This window comes from Dichomitus squalens (genome assembly GCF_000275845.1).
Source record: "Dichomitus squalens LYAD-421 SS1 unplaced genomic scaffold DICSQscaffold_18, whole genome shotgun sequence".
NCBI lineage: Eukaryota > Fungi > Basidiomycota > Agaricomycetes > Polyporales > Polyporaceae > Dichomitus > Dichomitus squalens.
The window spans coordinates 81563-97187 of NW_006766900.1; the positions used below are offsets into that span (position 1 = coordinate 81563).

General features: G+C 55.4%; 6 protein-coding genes across 6 annotated transcripts; 2 read left to right on the forward strand and 4 right to left on the reverse strand.

Moving 5' to 3' along the window:
- Positions 1–654: 654 nt before the first annotated feature.
- On the reverse strand, positions 655–2243 carry DICSQDRAFT_147664 (uncharacterized protein; the record flags this gene model as incomplete). Its single annotated transcript, XM_007366435.1, has 4 exons — positions 655–1066; positions 1129–1304; positions 1366–1911; positions 1974–2243. The coding sequence occupies 4 exons, from the start codon at positions 2241–2243 to the stop codon at positions 655–657; spliced, it is 1404 nt and encodes a 467-aa protein (XP_007366497.1).
- Positions 2244–2789: 546 nt separating this feature from the next.
- On the reverse strand, positions 2790–4261 carry DICSQDRAFT_87493 (uncharacterized protein). Its single transcript, XM_007366436.1, has 3 exons — positions 3985–4261; positions 3009–3929; positions 2790–2956 (listed from the first exon to the last, which is right to left on the reverse strand). The coding sequence occupies exons 1-2, from the start codon at positions 4152–4154 to the stop codon at positions 3347–3349; spliced, it is 753 nt and encodes a 250-aa protein (XP_007366498.1). The 5' UTR covers positions 4155–4261; the 3' UTR covers positions 2790–2956; positions 3009–3346.
- An 828-nt stretch (positions 4262–5089) lies between these two features.
- DICSQDRAFT_62163 (uncharacterized protein) lies at positions 5090–6799 on the forward strand (the record flags this gene model as incomplete). Its single annotated transcript, XM_007366564.1, has 9 exons — positions 5090–5344; positions 5404–5573; positions 5631–5739; positions 5805–5973; positions 6033–6078; positions 6134–6202; positions 6268–6483; positions 6545–6649; positions 6700–6799. 9 exons carry the CDS (start codon positions 5090–5092, stop codon positions 6797–6799), a joined length of 1239 nt encoding a protein of 412 aa, XP_007366626.1.
- Positions 6800–7000: 201 nt separating this feature from the next.
- Positions 7001–8796, reverse strand: DICSQDRAFT_62362 (uncharacterized protein; the record flags this gene model as incomplete). The annotated part of the gene is made up of 5 exons (XM_007366437.1): positions 7001–7415; positions 7489–7673; positions 7725–7946; positions 8001–8309; positions 8407–8796. The coding sequence occupies 5 exons, from the start codon at positions 8794–8796 to the stop codon at positions 7001–7003; spliced, it is 1521 nt and encodes a 506-aa protein (XP_007366499.1).
- A 1791-nt stretch (positions 8797–10587) lies between these two features.
- On the forward strand, positions 10588–12143 carry DICSQDRAFT_147669 (Sm-like ribonucleo protein; the record flags this gene model as incomplete). Its single annotated transcript, XM_007366438.1, has 5 exons — positions 10588–10590; positions 10919–10960; positions 11042–11191; positions 11882–12020; positions 12079–12143. The coding sequence occupies 5 exons, from the start codon at positions 10588–10590 to the stop codon at positions 12141–12143; spliced, it is 399 nt and encodes a 132-aa protein (XP_007366500.1).
- A 290-nt stretch (positions 12144–12433) lies between these two features.
- On the reverse strand, positions 12434–14337 carry DICSQDRAFT_147671 (uncharacterized protein; the record flags this gene model as incomplete). Its single annotated transcript, XM_007366439.1, has 6 exons — positions 12434–12538; positions 12595–12786; positions 12847–13350; positions 13428–13723; positions 13818–13911; positions 14137–14337. The coding sequence occupies 6 exons, from the start codon at positions 14335–14337 to the stop codon at positions 12434–12436; spliced, it is 1392 nt and encodes a 463-aa protein (XP_007366501.1).
- Positions 14338–15625: the final 1288 nt, after the last annotated feature.

Below are 15625 nucleotides of genomic sequence, written 5' to 3' on the forward strand. Positions count from 1 at the left end.
AGGGTTCGTACTCGTCGTCCGAGCTGCCCATTGTAAGCCTTATGTTCACCTGAAAAGATAGGTTAATAGTTATGTGCTATCCAACTAAGTTTTTGAATCTCACTACAATTTCTCTTCTTTCGTCAAGCCGCTATTGATATACGGGTGTACGGGAGGCGGCACGGATACTTAACAAGTTTCAGCCGCACCATGTGCCTGCGGGTTGGGACCATGTGAGCCCATATGTATTCAATGTCGGTAGCCGATATTGTATGGACATGAATGAGGGACAGTAAAGGGGTCGATCGCTTCGATATGAAAACCATAAGGTCATGGTATGGGGAAAGGGTCGTACGTGGTATGGCGCCAATATGGGCGCTGCCTATCGGCTACATGCGGCGCTGACATGAACCTTATACCGGTGACTATATGCGGACCATACTGTCCCCCTTCCATATCAGTGGCATATCTGAAGTCGCCCGGTGGTGTAGTCTATCCCATATCGCTTCCGAAAACGCCCTTCGAAGTGCTTTGCTGACTATACGCATAGGCGGTGTGTAACAAATATGATACCTGCCACTACAAAATGTGAAAGCGCAGGCATGGAATGAGACAGTCTTCTTCTGACAAACTTACACCGGTCCCGACCTCCATGTAGCTTTTCCTAGGCACACCTTAAAGCTCAAGGCGCACCGCCGCGTTCGAAGTGGCGACCGTCACCGTGCCCTCAGTCTTCCGTCCCTCCTCCCACCACGCATTCCCGCGCACCGAGACACCGTTGATGGTGTGCAGCTCAACGTGCCGCGTGCGGCGCTTGCCCGCGGGGTCCTCGACGTCCTGGTCCCACTCGACGGTCGGACGGAACCACCTTGAGGACTGGAGGTCAAACGACCCCTCGAAGGTCTTGGGAAGCGCGACGTGTGCACCGACATTGGACGTGTGCGCGTCCAGAGTGAGCGTGTGGCCCACGGGTGCGTCGATGATAGAGACATCGATCGGGCCGTTGGACGTGCGCGCGGAGACATCGTACTTCCCACCGGTGGCCGAGGAAGTGCTGGATTGGAGATGGACAGATGAGTCGATGTGGCTAGGCGTAAGGCAGTGGTAAGTTGATAACGATCATTGCATAGTGATGCAACACAGACGTACGCGTTAGAAGTCTTGAGTATGAGACGAGTGGGTTGCTCGCCGCGGCCATTCACGAGAGTCGCCTCGGCCACGATCGGGGCATTAGAGGTCTGGAGCTCGAGCGTGGTCGAGGTGTTGAACTTGCCGCGGATGGCAGTGTTGCTAGTTGTCGCACGAACGCGGTCCGCTGCCAGAGACTGTCTCATGCACTATCAGCATGCCATACCCCAAATTCAAGGAGGCGCAAAAGATACGCACATCAACATCGATGGGGCTGTTGCTGCTCCTCAATGACACCTCTTCGAAGTGAACCGTATCTGCAAGCTCCGCGAGGTGGTGCCTGAAAATCGGCAAGTCCGTGAAGAAGCGCTTGATGTTTAGCTTGTCGGAAGAAGGGAGATGAACATGAACAAAAAACCGAAGCTGGCGCTCGTTGTGCGGGTGCGACCAGCGCGGCGTGAAAATCCCGAGGCCCCACTTGCCCTGTCCGGCGTGGGTGCGGCATACCGTCGCGTCGTCGAGCGCGTCTGAGACACGGTACTCGACCTCGATGTCGACGACAGCGTTCTCGGAGTCGGTGTGCGCGTCCTGGGAGACGTCGAAGGTGCCGTACGCGTTCGCGCCCTCAGCGATGAACGAGAGCTCTTCGGCGGAGACCGGAAGCGTGAGGGTCGTGTGCGCGCGGTAGTGGTAGCCGTGCGTGGGCGCGCGATCGGAGTCGTCCTTCCAGTTGACATTGTCCTCGCAGATCGAGGGACTCCACTGAGCCTCGGGCTCCGTGGTCCCAGGACTTATTTCAGACCACTACAATCGCAAGAGTCCGTCAGCCTCGCAGCACATGATACAACCGGGCGAAACAGACTCACAGGGAGGGGACCCAAGCCCTTCTTGAAGGGCCGCTGGTGCAGGAGCAGGTGGAGCGCGACGAAGAAGAGAACGGTGCAGGCCAAGAAGTGCCAGAAACGCCGCCTGCGGGCGTTCCTAGGGCGTTCCTGTGGATTCACGTACGTCGACGAAGGCTGGTACACTGCCGCATACCCGGGCGGACCAACAGGCGGGGGCGTCAGGAGCCCGCGCATCTCGGGGCCCTTCTCCTCGGGGTATGTGGCTGAATAACCGGCTGCTGGAGGGTTCATGGTGGTAGTACGATGTTGACTGAGAGTTGCTGAAGTTGCGAAACGACGGAACGGCGGGGAGAAGTGATTATGACGTTGCTGGCTTTTATGTCGGATATGCTACTCCCTCCGCGCCACCAGGATCTTGATCCCTCTAGCGTCCCGTGCTCAGTCCATAGGAACGCGTCACTGCAGCGAGACACGCCCGCAGAGAGAATGGTCTTGAACAATATGCTGCGGGGATGGCGCATGGGCTAACGAGCAATCCGCAGCGGCTGTGCATCGACGCTGGCGGCTCCAGAGCCGACGTAAAGCGAGTGGCAGATAGCGAGGTTGGCAGAGTGCACACGAAGCGCAGCGGCTTGTGCCTCGAGCACATACTTATGAGTCTATGACGATGTCGAGACTATTCCCCGGAGAGTGCTCCGAGACGGCTGCGATCAGTCGCGATCATTCCCCTCCGATATAGCAATACCAATTGTGTACAATCTTTGGCGTCAAAGCAGCTGCGCTCGCCGCGAAACGTCTGAGCATGCAGTGCCGCAGCAGGAAAGATGACGGACTGACAGAGATCGGCAATATCTGCGCAGCCGAAGAAATCACCGTCAGAAGAGGAGACGCGGCACACGCGATCGCACCCTTGTGGAATCGAGTGAACAAGCAGCAGGATGGATGATTATGCCGTCTCCGAGCGATCTGGACTAACGAGCAGTCCCATGTAGCTCAAACAGTGTCTATGACAACTTTCAGCGACGCATCAGACAAGACACTTCAGAAACAACATACGAGATCGCCCACGGCCCGCGCTTAACGGTATCATCAGAGTATATTGAAAGGTCCCATCGCGAGGATTCTGCGGACAAGAGTTGCCACTTAAGATGTAAATCGGCCGTTAAGGTAGAAGTAGTGAGCATAGAACGATATCGCGCTTCTTCGGATGGGTGGTGCGCGTGCGTCACTTCCGGGAACAGATGAAATAGTTCATGTGCGAAGAGAGGATTGCATGTTGCGTGTTACTAACGTGGACACGACGCAAAAGTCCTAGGAACAGCGATGCCTCATGGGGTAGCAGCACAATGCGCGATGTGTATAAAGAGATGAACCGAGCTCACATTCGCTCCAGCTTATGCCCCCTTGACCTTGGAACTATTCAAGAACATCTGTTGCCCCTTCTTCTCCCCATACCACTCTGTAAATAGCGCCTTCCGCACATCCCACAACGACGCCTTCGTCCCGTTAACCTCCGCGCCCTCCAGCCCCAGGGAGTAATGCCCACGACCGTCCTTGATCCCTACCATCATTTCAGTCTTGAGCGGGCTCTGCACTAACCGCGTGCGCTTGAGGGGGAAGACGACCCCTTGATTTTTCGTATGCAGAGCAGATTGGATGACGACTTGCCGGCCGGGTACTGCCGTGCCAGATTTTGTGGTGGAAGAAGAAGAAGAAGCAGATGTAGCAGAAGGGACGATGAACATTCGACGAACAATGCGAGACCGGCCTCCAAGGAGGATGGCTCCGAGGACGATCCCTGTCGTGAATGTCGTGAGCGCGAAGAACCCTCTCTGCCACCACGGTCGTAGGACGTAGTGCCCTGATGCCTGGGACGGATCCTTAGTCTCCAAGGAGGACGACACGTTTTCAGGAGTTTCAGATGGAAGTTCTTCCCATATTGTCCAATGGTTCCATGACAGCTCGCACATGGTCGTGCTGAGACGTGTGATGAGAAAAGCGATAGTGAAAGAATGGGTGAGATGAGACGTACACAGTAATCAGATCCGCGGCAACAAGGAAGTACGTCCAACGAGTCCACCACGGCAAGCTTCCTCTGTCATACACCGGCTTCACATTTTCGATGTTGATTCCTTGAGACCGGAGAGACCGTGGACCGAAAAGAGATCGCCTAACCGCGGTGAGAAGGCTTGGAGGTGGCATATTTACGCCCCCGTCTGGCCCCTTCTGGTCGTGACGAGCACGAGCTACAGAGACGTAGAGAATGAGAAGGATAACGAAGGGTTGCAGTGCTCACGTTGAGGAGAGGCTCAGTCCAACAAATAGACGCCGACGAACCCCTTCTGGGTCCGGATATTTCTCCGTTTCTTCCGGGTCGACCATCACCATTCTCATCGGCGACGCACTTCGTATTATTTCTCATCTCAACGTCTTTGCGTGCAACAGTTCACTGTATCGTGTGTTGGCATGGCCGAGCCCAAGACCTCTGTCCCAATGCGAATATGACCTTCTTGATCCCTCGGTCACAAGGGTGAACCCGTGCAGCTCTTGTAAGTATCTCGGAAGAAATAGAAGCATATCATGAGGGTATGTGAACGTTTGTTATATTTGTGGACCTTGCACGATGAGTACTCTGTGGCTTTGTATAGGCAGGCCTGTTTTTAAGCTACCGGCGTCGAGGGGAATACCGAGCTTCACAGCTCAACGGAGATCAAGGCAAGGCCTCGGACCTCTTGTGTCACACTGAGAGCTTTCCAAAACCTTCCGCTGCAGCTGCGCCGATGGCTTCAGTGTCAGTGTGGCTTTTTGCCCTCCGCCCCAGCATGCTTTGCTACACATGATGTTTATACGGGGTGCAATACTCCGCATGGCGAGAACGCTAGTCATGAGGGACGGCGTCTCCTGGTCTCATCCATGCCTTCCATTCCCCTGCACATAACAAGCCAAGATGCCATACGTCAATGCTGCTAATCATCGGCTTTGGTAAGTGATGCAGATGCTTCTTACCGCGCCGACGGCCCGCTGTACGAAGAGGAGCAAGTCTTGCATCATATGGTTCCAGCTTCCCGGTCTTCGCGTATAACATATATACGGCGAACTTCATCACAGGCCTGTTCCAGATTGTCACTCACCCAACGATGCTTGTAACTCTGGCGAGCAGGACTCTGTCCCTGTATGTGCTCATCAGTGTCGTTCTCGCAGTGTCCGTCCCCCCTGCCCTCGAGTCCCGGGCTTCGGGTGCATGCACTCTCGAAGCCAGCGGTTCGGACGATGCTCCCGCTATCCTTGCCGCTGCTGCGGACACAAGCTGTCCTACCGTCACCATCCCGTCCGGTACAACTCTCTCTATCCAGTCGAAGCTCAATATGACAGGTCTCTCCAACAAACATATCGTATACATCACTCCACTGCATTCTAATTCCAATAGATGTATGCTCACCAATTCTGACAGGACTTGCAAGGCACGATCAAGTTCAGCGACGACCTAGACTACTGGAAGGACAACGCGTTTACGTTCTCCTTCCAGGACCAAGCAGCGTTCTGGCTCCTGGGCGGTACGAACATCGTCCTTGACGGCGGAGGAACGCTTGATGGCTCCGGCCAGGCTTGGTACGACGCCTTGTGAGTTTTCCTGTGTACATCAAAGGGCAATAGCGAAACTGAGTAGTACATATATAGTGCCAAAGATGACTCGACGGTCAGGCCAATCCTCCTCACCCTCTACCAAGCTACAGACATCACGGTGCAAAACATCAAGATGATCAACGGGCCTGAGTGGATCAACTTCGTCCGTATCGCCGTCCCTATACATTTATCTCATCGTTCCTGTTAGACGAATCGAGTCGTATACAGGTTAACGAAGGAAAGAACGTCGTCTTCCGCAATATCACCATTACCGCTGTCTCGACTTCGTCTAATGATGCGAAGAACACCGATGGTTGGGACATCTTCCGGAGCGACAACGTTACAATCGCGGACTCGAACATCACGAACGGCGACGACTGCGTTAGCTTCAAGCCTAGTACGTTTCCTGTGCTCGACGGTATCGTGTACACGCTGACGCTCAAGAGCATCCGATAGACTCCACGAACATCTTGGTGTCGAATTTGTCTTGCAATGGCTCCCAGTAAGCAGAGCACGCACAAACCACGGACACCTGGAGAGCTGAAATCTCATCATAGCGGTATCTCGGTTGGGTCCCTTGGCCAGTACGCCGGCGAGTACGACATTGTTGAGAACGTCCTCGCGACGTAATTTCTTTCACCTTCGGCTCTCCTTCTAGCTGGCCCCTTGCTAACGCACTGGGATACATCAGAAACATCCGCATGTCAAACGCACAGAACGGGGCACGCATCAAGGCTTGGGCGGGTAAAGATGTCGGTTCAGGCATCGTTAAGAACATCACATTCGAAGGCTTCGTCGAGAGTAACGTCGACAACCCGGTTATCATCGATCAATGCTACGAGACGAGCTCGAGCGACTGCACCAAATATCCGTCTAATACGTACATTGAGGATATTTGGTTCACCAAGTGCGTATAAGTTTGCTACATGCGCGAACGCGAAAGCTGACTTAGGTGGGGATTATCGAAGCATCTCGGGGACGTCCTCAGGCAAGGAGAAGGCTGTGGTCGCGAGCCTGTCCTGCTCACCGGATGGACGATGCAGTGACATCAACGTGAATGGCATAACTGTGACGTAGGTCGATTTCGTTCCGAATCGCATGAACTATATTCAACAGACTGCAGGCCGCCCTCAAAATACGGCGACCCTTCCTTCCAATGCCAGAACGTCGACGTATCCGGTGACGACGCCTCCCTTTTCGGGACGTGCAAGACGACAAGTTGAGTTTGACCGAGAGAATGCCATGGTTGTACGGATGTAGGTCAACTGTACAATATGAAACTACTGCAATAGCGCACAGTGCTATGATACACAAGAAGTGATGGCTACCTATCGATCAAATCCCGGCGTAACCTCCCCAGCAAAGTATATAAAAATATCCACGCAATACCCTGAGACCGCACACTGTACGACTCTACGTCCCCCTCACACCTGGAGCTCCGCCGCCCCGTTCTCCGTCTGCACCGTCACCCGTCCGTTCAGCCTCCTCCCATGCGGCGACCCCCACGACACGAACCCTTTCCACATCTTCATCGTCTTCTCGCTCACAACCCACATTCTCTGCCTCCCCCGATTCCCCGGGTCGCTTGCCTTCTTATTGACGTCGAAGCTAACAGGGCCGTTCGTCGTCCCGATCTCAATCGCGCCCTCGAACGCCGGATTCAAGTGTACGGTCGCGGGCGAGTTCGACGCGCGCGCCGAGAGCGTCAGTGTGCTGTCAGCCGGCTGAGATGTCACCGCGAGATCGACAGCACCGTTGGAGGTGTGGGCGGAGACGGAGAACGAGCCGCCGGTCTGGACGTAGGCGGCCCGGCGTAGGGATATTTTCGAGTCGATGCGACTACATGAAGGGGAAATCCGTCAGTCGTGAGGTGAGCGTATAAAGAAGAGGAAAGTGCATAGCCGGGACGTACGCGTTGGTAGTGACCATCGTGAGGTTACTCGACACGGTATCGGAACGCGATACGTCGTGGTCGAGTGTGACTTGGGCGTCGATAGCTTGGTTGGACGTCCTGAGCTCGAGCTCGCGCGAGACGCGGAACTTGCCGTCTATCCGCGCGTTCGAGGTCACCATCGTCGCGTTGTCCGCCTCGACGGACTTTGTGAAACACATCCATCATTCCATACACCCGGGAGGAGAGTAGCGCACATGCCAACGTACCCAAGCGTGAATAGGCATATTTGTCGAAGACACCTTGAGTGAGCCGAAAGATACCTTTCCCTCCAGTTCTGAAAATGCATGTTCAAACAAGGGCAGGTTCGTCTCAAACGCCTTCACGCGGAGCGGTTTCCCGAGGGGCGTCGCCTGCGCTGGGAAGCGCACCTCGACCTTGAATTCGAGGTCGCTGCTGGGCCACCATTGTCTCGGCGTCTGCGGCGACGCGAGCTGAGCTGCATTCCTCGACTCTAGGAGAGAAAAACCTACTAGGATAGCGATACTCCTCTGGCCCACTGCCGGCTCGAGCAAGCAGATGTTCGCTGACCCCAACGCGAAGCTGTTCTCGAAGTGCGGCGTGATATCCACGCGGATATTACCCTCCGGTATGGAGCGGTCCGTCGTCGGCACGAACACGATCGAGCCATGAGAAAGCGCGCCGCGTCCGTAGATGTACAGCAGGTCGGCGGAGAGGGGGAACAGGAAGGACGTTACGGGGCCTGACCGGAAGCGCGGCTGACCCACGTCCGCGGAGCTGCACGAGATGATCTTGCCGTCGGACTGCCTGGGATAGGGGATCTGGGATACAGGACCACCGTCGCCGACGTCCGGGTCAGAAACGTCTGGCCACTGAGCGGTGCGCAGTGCAAGGTAGGGTGGTGCTCAGGCTCGCTACCTTGCTTGCGTGATCGCTCGAACGGACGCTCACCTCGACATGGCCCCCTGACCTGTGGTCCCAGTGCACCCCGGCGATCGCTGTGCGCGTGAAGGAACCGACGACGAGGTATATGAGGACCACGATGCCGAACGCTTTGAGGAAGCGTGTCGCGGCGGGTTCGACCTCCTCGATTGGTGAGGACTCGCCGAAGCCGGATCGTTGGACGAGCGGTGTTCGCGAGTTGCCCGCCTGTGCTTCAATGTCTACATTCTGCTGCTGTGTGGGTGGGGGCCCGGGGTACGCAGGCGGTGGGGGAACATTATCCTCGTGCGTGTCCTCCGAGGCTGGAGAAAGGGGGCCTGCGCGCGATTTCGTCGGTGATGCGGGCGTATCGTCGGGGAGGATCATGGCTGACACAAAGCCCGTGCAGATTCGAATCGGTTGTAGGTGTTGCCCAGTCCGCAGTGGTACAGGACACCAGCTCGGTCCTCGAGAGGCTGAAGAGGGGCAAGGAAACGACAGGCGTCGAAGAGCGAAGGCACAGGCACCGATACGGGTTTTGCATCGAACGAACGCAAGCATCAATTGCGCCAAGTCACGACGGCGGGTGTTCCGATATTCCACATGACATCGCGCCGGCTGCGCCAGACTGCGCCATCACTGCGCTCCCTCAGCAGGGCGGCTCCTGTGTGGCTCGAGGGGTTCGCGAAAGAATGAGTGGAAACGAATCGCGTGGGCGTGAACGCTCGCTAGTCCATCCGCAGCAGACATTGAACACCGAAGGCACGAAGTACGCTGCAGGTGTGTCCGGTCTCAGGAGACATGAACTCGGACATGTGAACTCGAATGCGATAGAAAGATATCTGAGGAAGACAATTCCGCCAAAGCTGGCGAAACGTCAGAGCTCCAGTTTGCGTACGGCGCGTTCCAGCTGATGTAAAAACCAGCGTCGCGTTTCCCCCAGGCCTCCCTGTGCTCGGATCAGCGGCAGCCCCCTGCCGAGCCCCTCAAGCCAGCGCTCCGGCCACCTCCCAGTCAGGGGACAAGCTCGCCGTGACTGCGCGAAGTGTGCCCCGCCTCATTCTATGTGGTTTCAGAGCTACAGGACACACAATATTCTGCATGGAATGCTTCCCATGCAGATTCCCGCTGTGTGCGGGTGCTTCCAGCAGTGGACCAGAGTCGGGCAATGTCCTCGGTGTGGTATAGCTGGGGCTCGGCCGGGGTTTTCCGGTGGTCCGAGCACATCCCCGGGCGCGGGGACTGCGACGCTGGTTTTTACATCAGCTGTCAAGCCGTGTATGGCACCGTGGTGTACGCCATGATGCTATAACGGTGAGTTAGCAAGTGTCCATGCATTATCATGAGGAATATAAGTAATAGCAATTCAGAGTGCTCCGACGATCTTGGATAGATCCCTCGGGGCGACGCGCAAGGGTAGCACCATTACGACAGCACGGCAGGAAATTTGGCAAGTACTTACGATCGGATGGAGAGGGGACGTATGTATAAGATCAATTCTTTGTGGAAACGTCGCGCGCCAAAATTCCTTGGAAATAACCTTTGCATCCCCGTCTGTAACCCGGATCCCTGCCGCACCCGAACGCCGGTTCTTCATAATGGTCTGCTAAATAAGGGGTATAGACTTTTTGCCGCTCAGAAAGTATGGGTTTGAATTTTGAGTCTGGGTTAAGGCGGTAACAACACCTGTCCCTTCCCCGAGGGAATTCCGTCTGTACTTATCGGGCTAAAATGGCCATAGAGTGCCCGCCGGAGTGCCCCCGGCTTGGAGAACTCCCGGAGCGCGGCGAGGGAGAACACGAATATCAATGCCGGGTCCTCATGGCGCAAACCCCCAACCTACCGCCGTTTTTCGAAGACTGTCTTTTCCCCAGAGAGCCACATTTTTACGAAGTTTATCCTGTGCTCCACATTGCGCCGACACCCCTCGTGTCGAAAACGTCTGAGTGCCTGCGGTACTCTCGACGTGAGTATTGGAATCGTGAACATGCAGGCGCCCAGAATATTCGGAAACTACCTCAACACAATCCGGAACCCAGAAGTTTGGTCCACTATTCTTCATGACGAACCATGTTCATCACCGGATGACTGAGCTACTCACCCAGGGGTTTCGATGGGTATATCGCCCACGAGATGTGAAGCTGTTGAATAGCACCAGCAGCAGTGGTGGTGGCAGGCATGGTGTTGATGGTTTGGCGCCCATTTGATAGCCAGGTCTTGCCACAATACAGTGACGAATTGATACTCGAGCACTAAGCTAATCCTGTAACGAAAGAAGAGAAAGATAGTTGACTCAGAGGTGAGACATGGGTCGAGGCTGGGATCGAGGAAGTGCGGGATAAAATTGCACAGCGGAGGACGCGTTGGGTTCGTAAATCGCGCCCGGTGCGCACCTCTGCAGCACGCCTCCATCATCCTCTCCTTCGACCTTGGCAAACGTTCATCCAAATGGTGCTTCGTGCTGCATACTCTTTGCAGACCTGTAGAATCTGACTTGTACAACGTGCAGCTGCCACTATCGCTCCTTAATGCCGCCCAAAATAAACCCATGGTGAGCACCCATTCGCGAAACTAACAGTCGCCCCGGGCTGAAATCAGGAAGACTGATTGCTACACCCTCGCCCACGCGTAGTTGGTCGAGCTCAAGAATGGCGAGACGTTCAACGGTCACCTCGTCAATTGCGATAACTTCATGAACATCACCCTCCGGGAGGTCTACCAAACCAGTGCCGAGGGAGACAAGTTCTGGAAGCTGAGAGAGTGCTATATTCGAGGCAGCACGGTGAGTACGAGGTGTCATTCTTGTGCTGGGGTCGTGGCATGTTTGGTAGGGAAGGATGTCCGCTGCGAGTGCTCCTGCGATATGCAAGCAAGTGGCAGCCCAAGTTGGCGCATGCTGCTCGCTTCTTGCGCGGGAATGCGTTTGATGCACACCATCCTCCTCTAGTGTGAAAGCAAGAGTCAACGTCACGATGTGTCGCCGGTGACCATCTGCAAGCCGCGCAGGCCCTGAGAGATATGTACGCACATCCATGCAGCCCGATTCCGAGATCTGGCTTGCTGCTTGCCATCATCCGCAATACTTCGCAGAAGCCTGTTCGGCGTGAACACGAGAACGGCGGAGCGAACATAAGTTGACTCCCCATTTCACATGTTATGGCCGTCCCTCCAGAAATTGGACAAGCACGACCGCGCGGCATGCGCCAGCTTTCCGTAACCCTCCCGATTATCTCTCCCGTGACGGTGGCCACCGTGCGATTGATCTTGTGTAAAGGGAATCACAGCGTGTCCATTAACTTTCAAGTCAACAACCAGCAATTCGTTCCTTCAGATGGGAGAGCTCTCGGCATACAAAGCCGAGGTCTCCCCCACCTGAGCCATCAACTTGGTCCTCGCATTCTTACGTCTGCGTTTCTGAGTGCCCTTGTTCTTGTTGAGTTCGATTTCCAGCCTCTGACCTCGTTGCGTCTAGATTAAGTACTTGCGTGTACCAGACACCCTCTTGGACGCTGTGAAGGAAGAGCAAAACCGGGCAAGAGAAGCTGGCCGTAGTGCCCGAGGGGCACATGTCAGCGGTGCCGGTCAGAGAGGGCGTGGTGCGCCACAGCGAGGTGCGCTTCTTGCACTCTATTATCGTCAGTTTTTCGCTGAATCATCGTTGAACGACAGGCCGTGGTATGGTTCGTGGTGGGGGCCCCGCGCGTGGCGGACGTGGAAGGGGAAGGGGAATGTAATCGTCATCATCTTGCTGGCACGCCCACGAGCCTCGAATACTCTAACTTTGTATGTGATAGTCGGATAAGGACAGCTCATGTCACTCGCATAGGATATATTTTGACACTATGACGAGTAACGCTTTCATCTCAATGATGTGCGCGGTCAGATCTCTGCCAAGATGTGTCGTGTATGGTGGGATGAGTGTTGTAGTACAGGTGCAAGCAGTCGTGTTTCGTGTCGTATACATAAGAGAGTAGAAAGCATCTGCAAAAAACCCTGAAAGCGAAGACGGAGAAGGAGAAGCGTCCTAGTAAGGTTCAATCCCATAACTCATGCCGGGCACGACGTTGGACACGATTTCAAATTCCACGGTACTCGTGCCGTCCTCTGCCCTCCTGTGTGCCCATCGGCCCTACAAGACGTCCTATCAGTGACAAGAACAACGGATTGCTTCTATGAGAGACAAACCTCAAAAACCACGAATCCGATACCGATTACCCTGAGGACAGAGCCTTGGCGGAGCATCGCCCTGCGGACGCCTCCCTGGATCACTTCTGACTCGACGAACTCCTTGACCTTATGGGGATGCATCCAGCTGTTCGCGCTCATCCTGAACTCACGCAGGTTGTTGGCGTTGACGAGCGAGTCCTCGTAACGAGACTAGCCGGAGATTGTCAGCCAACATACATGGCCAAGTGGCACGCAGTCGGTGCTGCTTACCCCATCAGGAGTCCCAATTGTGGCGCACGAGAGCGTCTCGAGTGCGGGGAAGACCGTGCACAGACACTCGATGTCTTTCATCGTCATCTGCGTCGAGTCCGCCCTGAAGTGCTTTAGCGTGTCCTTGTGTGTTGACGCCATGTCGAGGATGAACACGCGAGGGATGAGCGTTTCCCCCTGCGTGGAGAACGCGTTCAGGGTGAAAGACTCCAGGCCCGGTCGGGGGGTGAGAAGTCGGATCCACGTCCATAGCTGCTGGAAGCCCTGAATGTGCACCGAGCTCGTGCGCACCGTCAACTCCCTCAGACTCGACGCTGGGACGTCATTGTATCTCGACAGTCCCGCCTGCCCAAAGTACTCCGTGTCGAGCGCCTTGAGGTGAGGCAGGAACGTCAGAATCTCGAGAATCGCCGTCGAAGGCGCGCCCTTGAGACGAAGCGCGCGGAGCTGCGGGAGGTGCGAGAGGACTGAAATGAGGATCGAAGCAGGGACACCTGAACACCGCTGCGAGAGACAAGGGAGAGCACGAGAAGTGAGCAGGACGTACAGTCATGCGGATGTGCACGGAAAAGCGAACTGACTCCCAGCTCGAGGTGCGTGAGCGACGGGCCGAGCTTGTCCGACCAGCCCTGGAGGATACGCGGCTTGCCCTCCATGCACCATATCGACACCTTGCGAAGATTGGTGAAGTCTTGCAATCGCGCCCAGACAAAGTCGGAGAGGCCGTAGAACGTCCGAATGACGACTTCGCGAAGCGGCAGGTTTTGGAGGATGTCAAGGTACTCCATGAAGTCGCGCTCGTCGCCAACATCGGAGCTGTCGTCTGACCAGGTGAATCCTTCCAGGTTCACACAGAGGCGGAGCGCTTTCCGACATGCTTCTCGCAGGTCGGGTCGATAGATACGAACGGCGCCTGATACGAGCTCAGCAGGCAGAACAACGGTGCAGTTCAGTCGTCAAATGACACTCACCGGCTTCTCTGACATGTCGTACATACTTGGCGTACTCAGGCTTCTTCAGGATCGTTGTCGATGGGTGTACGATCACGGGGGGCTGGGGCTGTGGCTGTGGAACGGGTGAGTGGTTCTCCCTTGATTTCCGGGTTGCCAGAATGAGAAGCAAAGAGGCCGTGCAAGTGCGAAGCTACCGCGCTATCCCAAGAGGCCTTGTTAGTTCACCAATGACTTCATAGGCCATATGTGCGTTCATGCACCATAACATAGATGGTTCGATTCATCTTCGGAGCCATCGACATACTGAACAGCTCCGGTGACGGATAGAATAGCTCACCTGATGCTTAATTTTCGTAGTAACAACCCGCACATCAAGCGTCCGATATAGTATCGGCGTAGCTGCATGGTGGAAGGCCTTTGAGAGGTGTGCGCAAGTACACAGGTCGTGGCGATCTGTGAGATACCCCAGAATAATAGGAAGCACGTCGAGGGGAAGTGCCTCAGCAGCGGAGGTTGCCCCGAACCCCCCGAGGGTCATTCTAGGCCTCGCAAACCGGGGCTTGGGTTTGCTTATTCAGGCGCATTAGCCCGTGTGCCACTATTAGGAGTGTGATTCTGGATGGTCTCACCTCTCCGTGTGCGTTACGGAAGCCAGCTTGCGCGTCCCGAAGGCCGGGTTTGCCAATAGTCGGTTTTGCTGCTGGTTATCGCGGACGAACGCAAGAGAGCAGTTCGACATGGGCCATGCGCAGATGACGGTGCGGGGAAACAAGGCAGGAGTCGGCTGGTGTGTAGGCTCTATGAAGTCCTGTGGGAAACCGCGTGCGCTAGCGATCAGCCAGGGACGGTCTCGCAAAACTCAGATCATCTCAAGATCTCCTCATGTTGATCGGATGACGAGTGTACGATAGCAAACGGCGCTCTTCTCTGTGTACATTCCGTTCCTGACGCCGCTCATTATACAACCACGAAGCACTCCTGGCCAGCCTCGCGCTGCCTGAGTTGCCGGCATACCGCAAGATGCGCTCTCACATGATGTTCCTCGGTGTCTATAAACCCGAGATAGCCTACACGCCTCCGAGGGTCCAAGGGTTCGCGAAGGGCATGTTCTACTCGTTGCGAATCCCTGGCTCCCCGTTACATCGTGGTTTGCGAGGACATTGATCGCGCAGAGTCGAAGCTTGGGTGCGTCGTCATGATCCTTTTGAAGTCAAAGCCTGATAGAGATGCTGATACTTACTTTCTCCGGGCAGTCACCTCGAAGCACTTGCAATTTGGAGGACATGTGCTTGAAAAGAGGTTCTCTGAACCTCCTCACTAACGCCAGGAAACAGAAATTAGAACAAGCTCTATACCGGGGTCAGAGTGAACTAGTACATGTGAGACAACGATGTGAACGTACCTATACCAGGATCAGAGTGAACTGGGGAACCCGGTATAAGTGTTGAGGTATATAAGAGGTCAGGTACGTAATGGGAGAGGGTTCGGGAGCGATCCTTACACCGCTCTGCTTCGTCTTGCAGACCTCGCCAGTATTCCGTGGAGTGTTTGGTTTTGGTTCTTCGAGCACCGACATTGCTCAGTCTCCCGCTCATATTCGTGAGGCTCACGCAATCGCTCTCGTGCCAGTCCCAGGTGCAACCGCTGGTATTTCATACGCGACGTTTCGAGCGGACAGACAACCCGCGAATGCCTCCGAACAAGCGATTTCTACACAGCGTACGTCAATGACTGACAGCCCATCAGGGATACCGCTGCTCATCCTTTCGAGTGATTGGTGCCATGCGTGATGTTAGTGCTAGTTCAGGTCGAAGACTCGCGGTGAG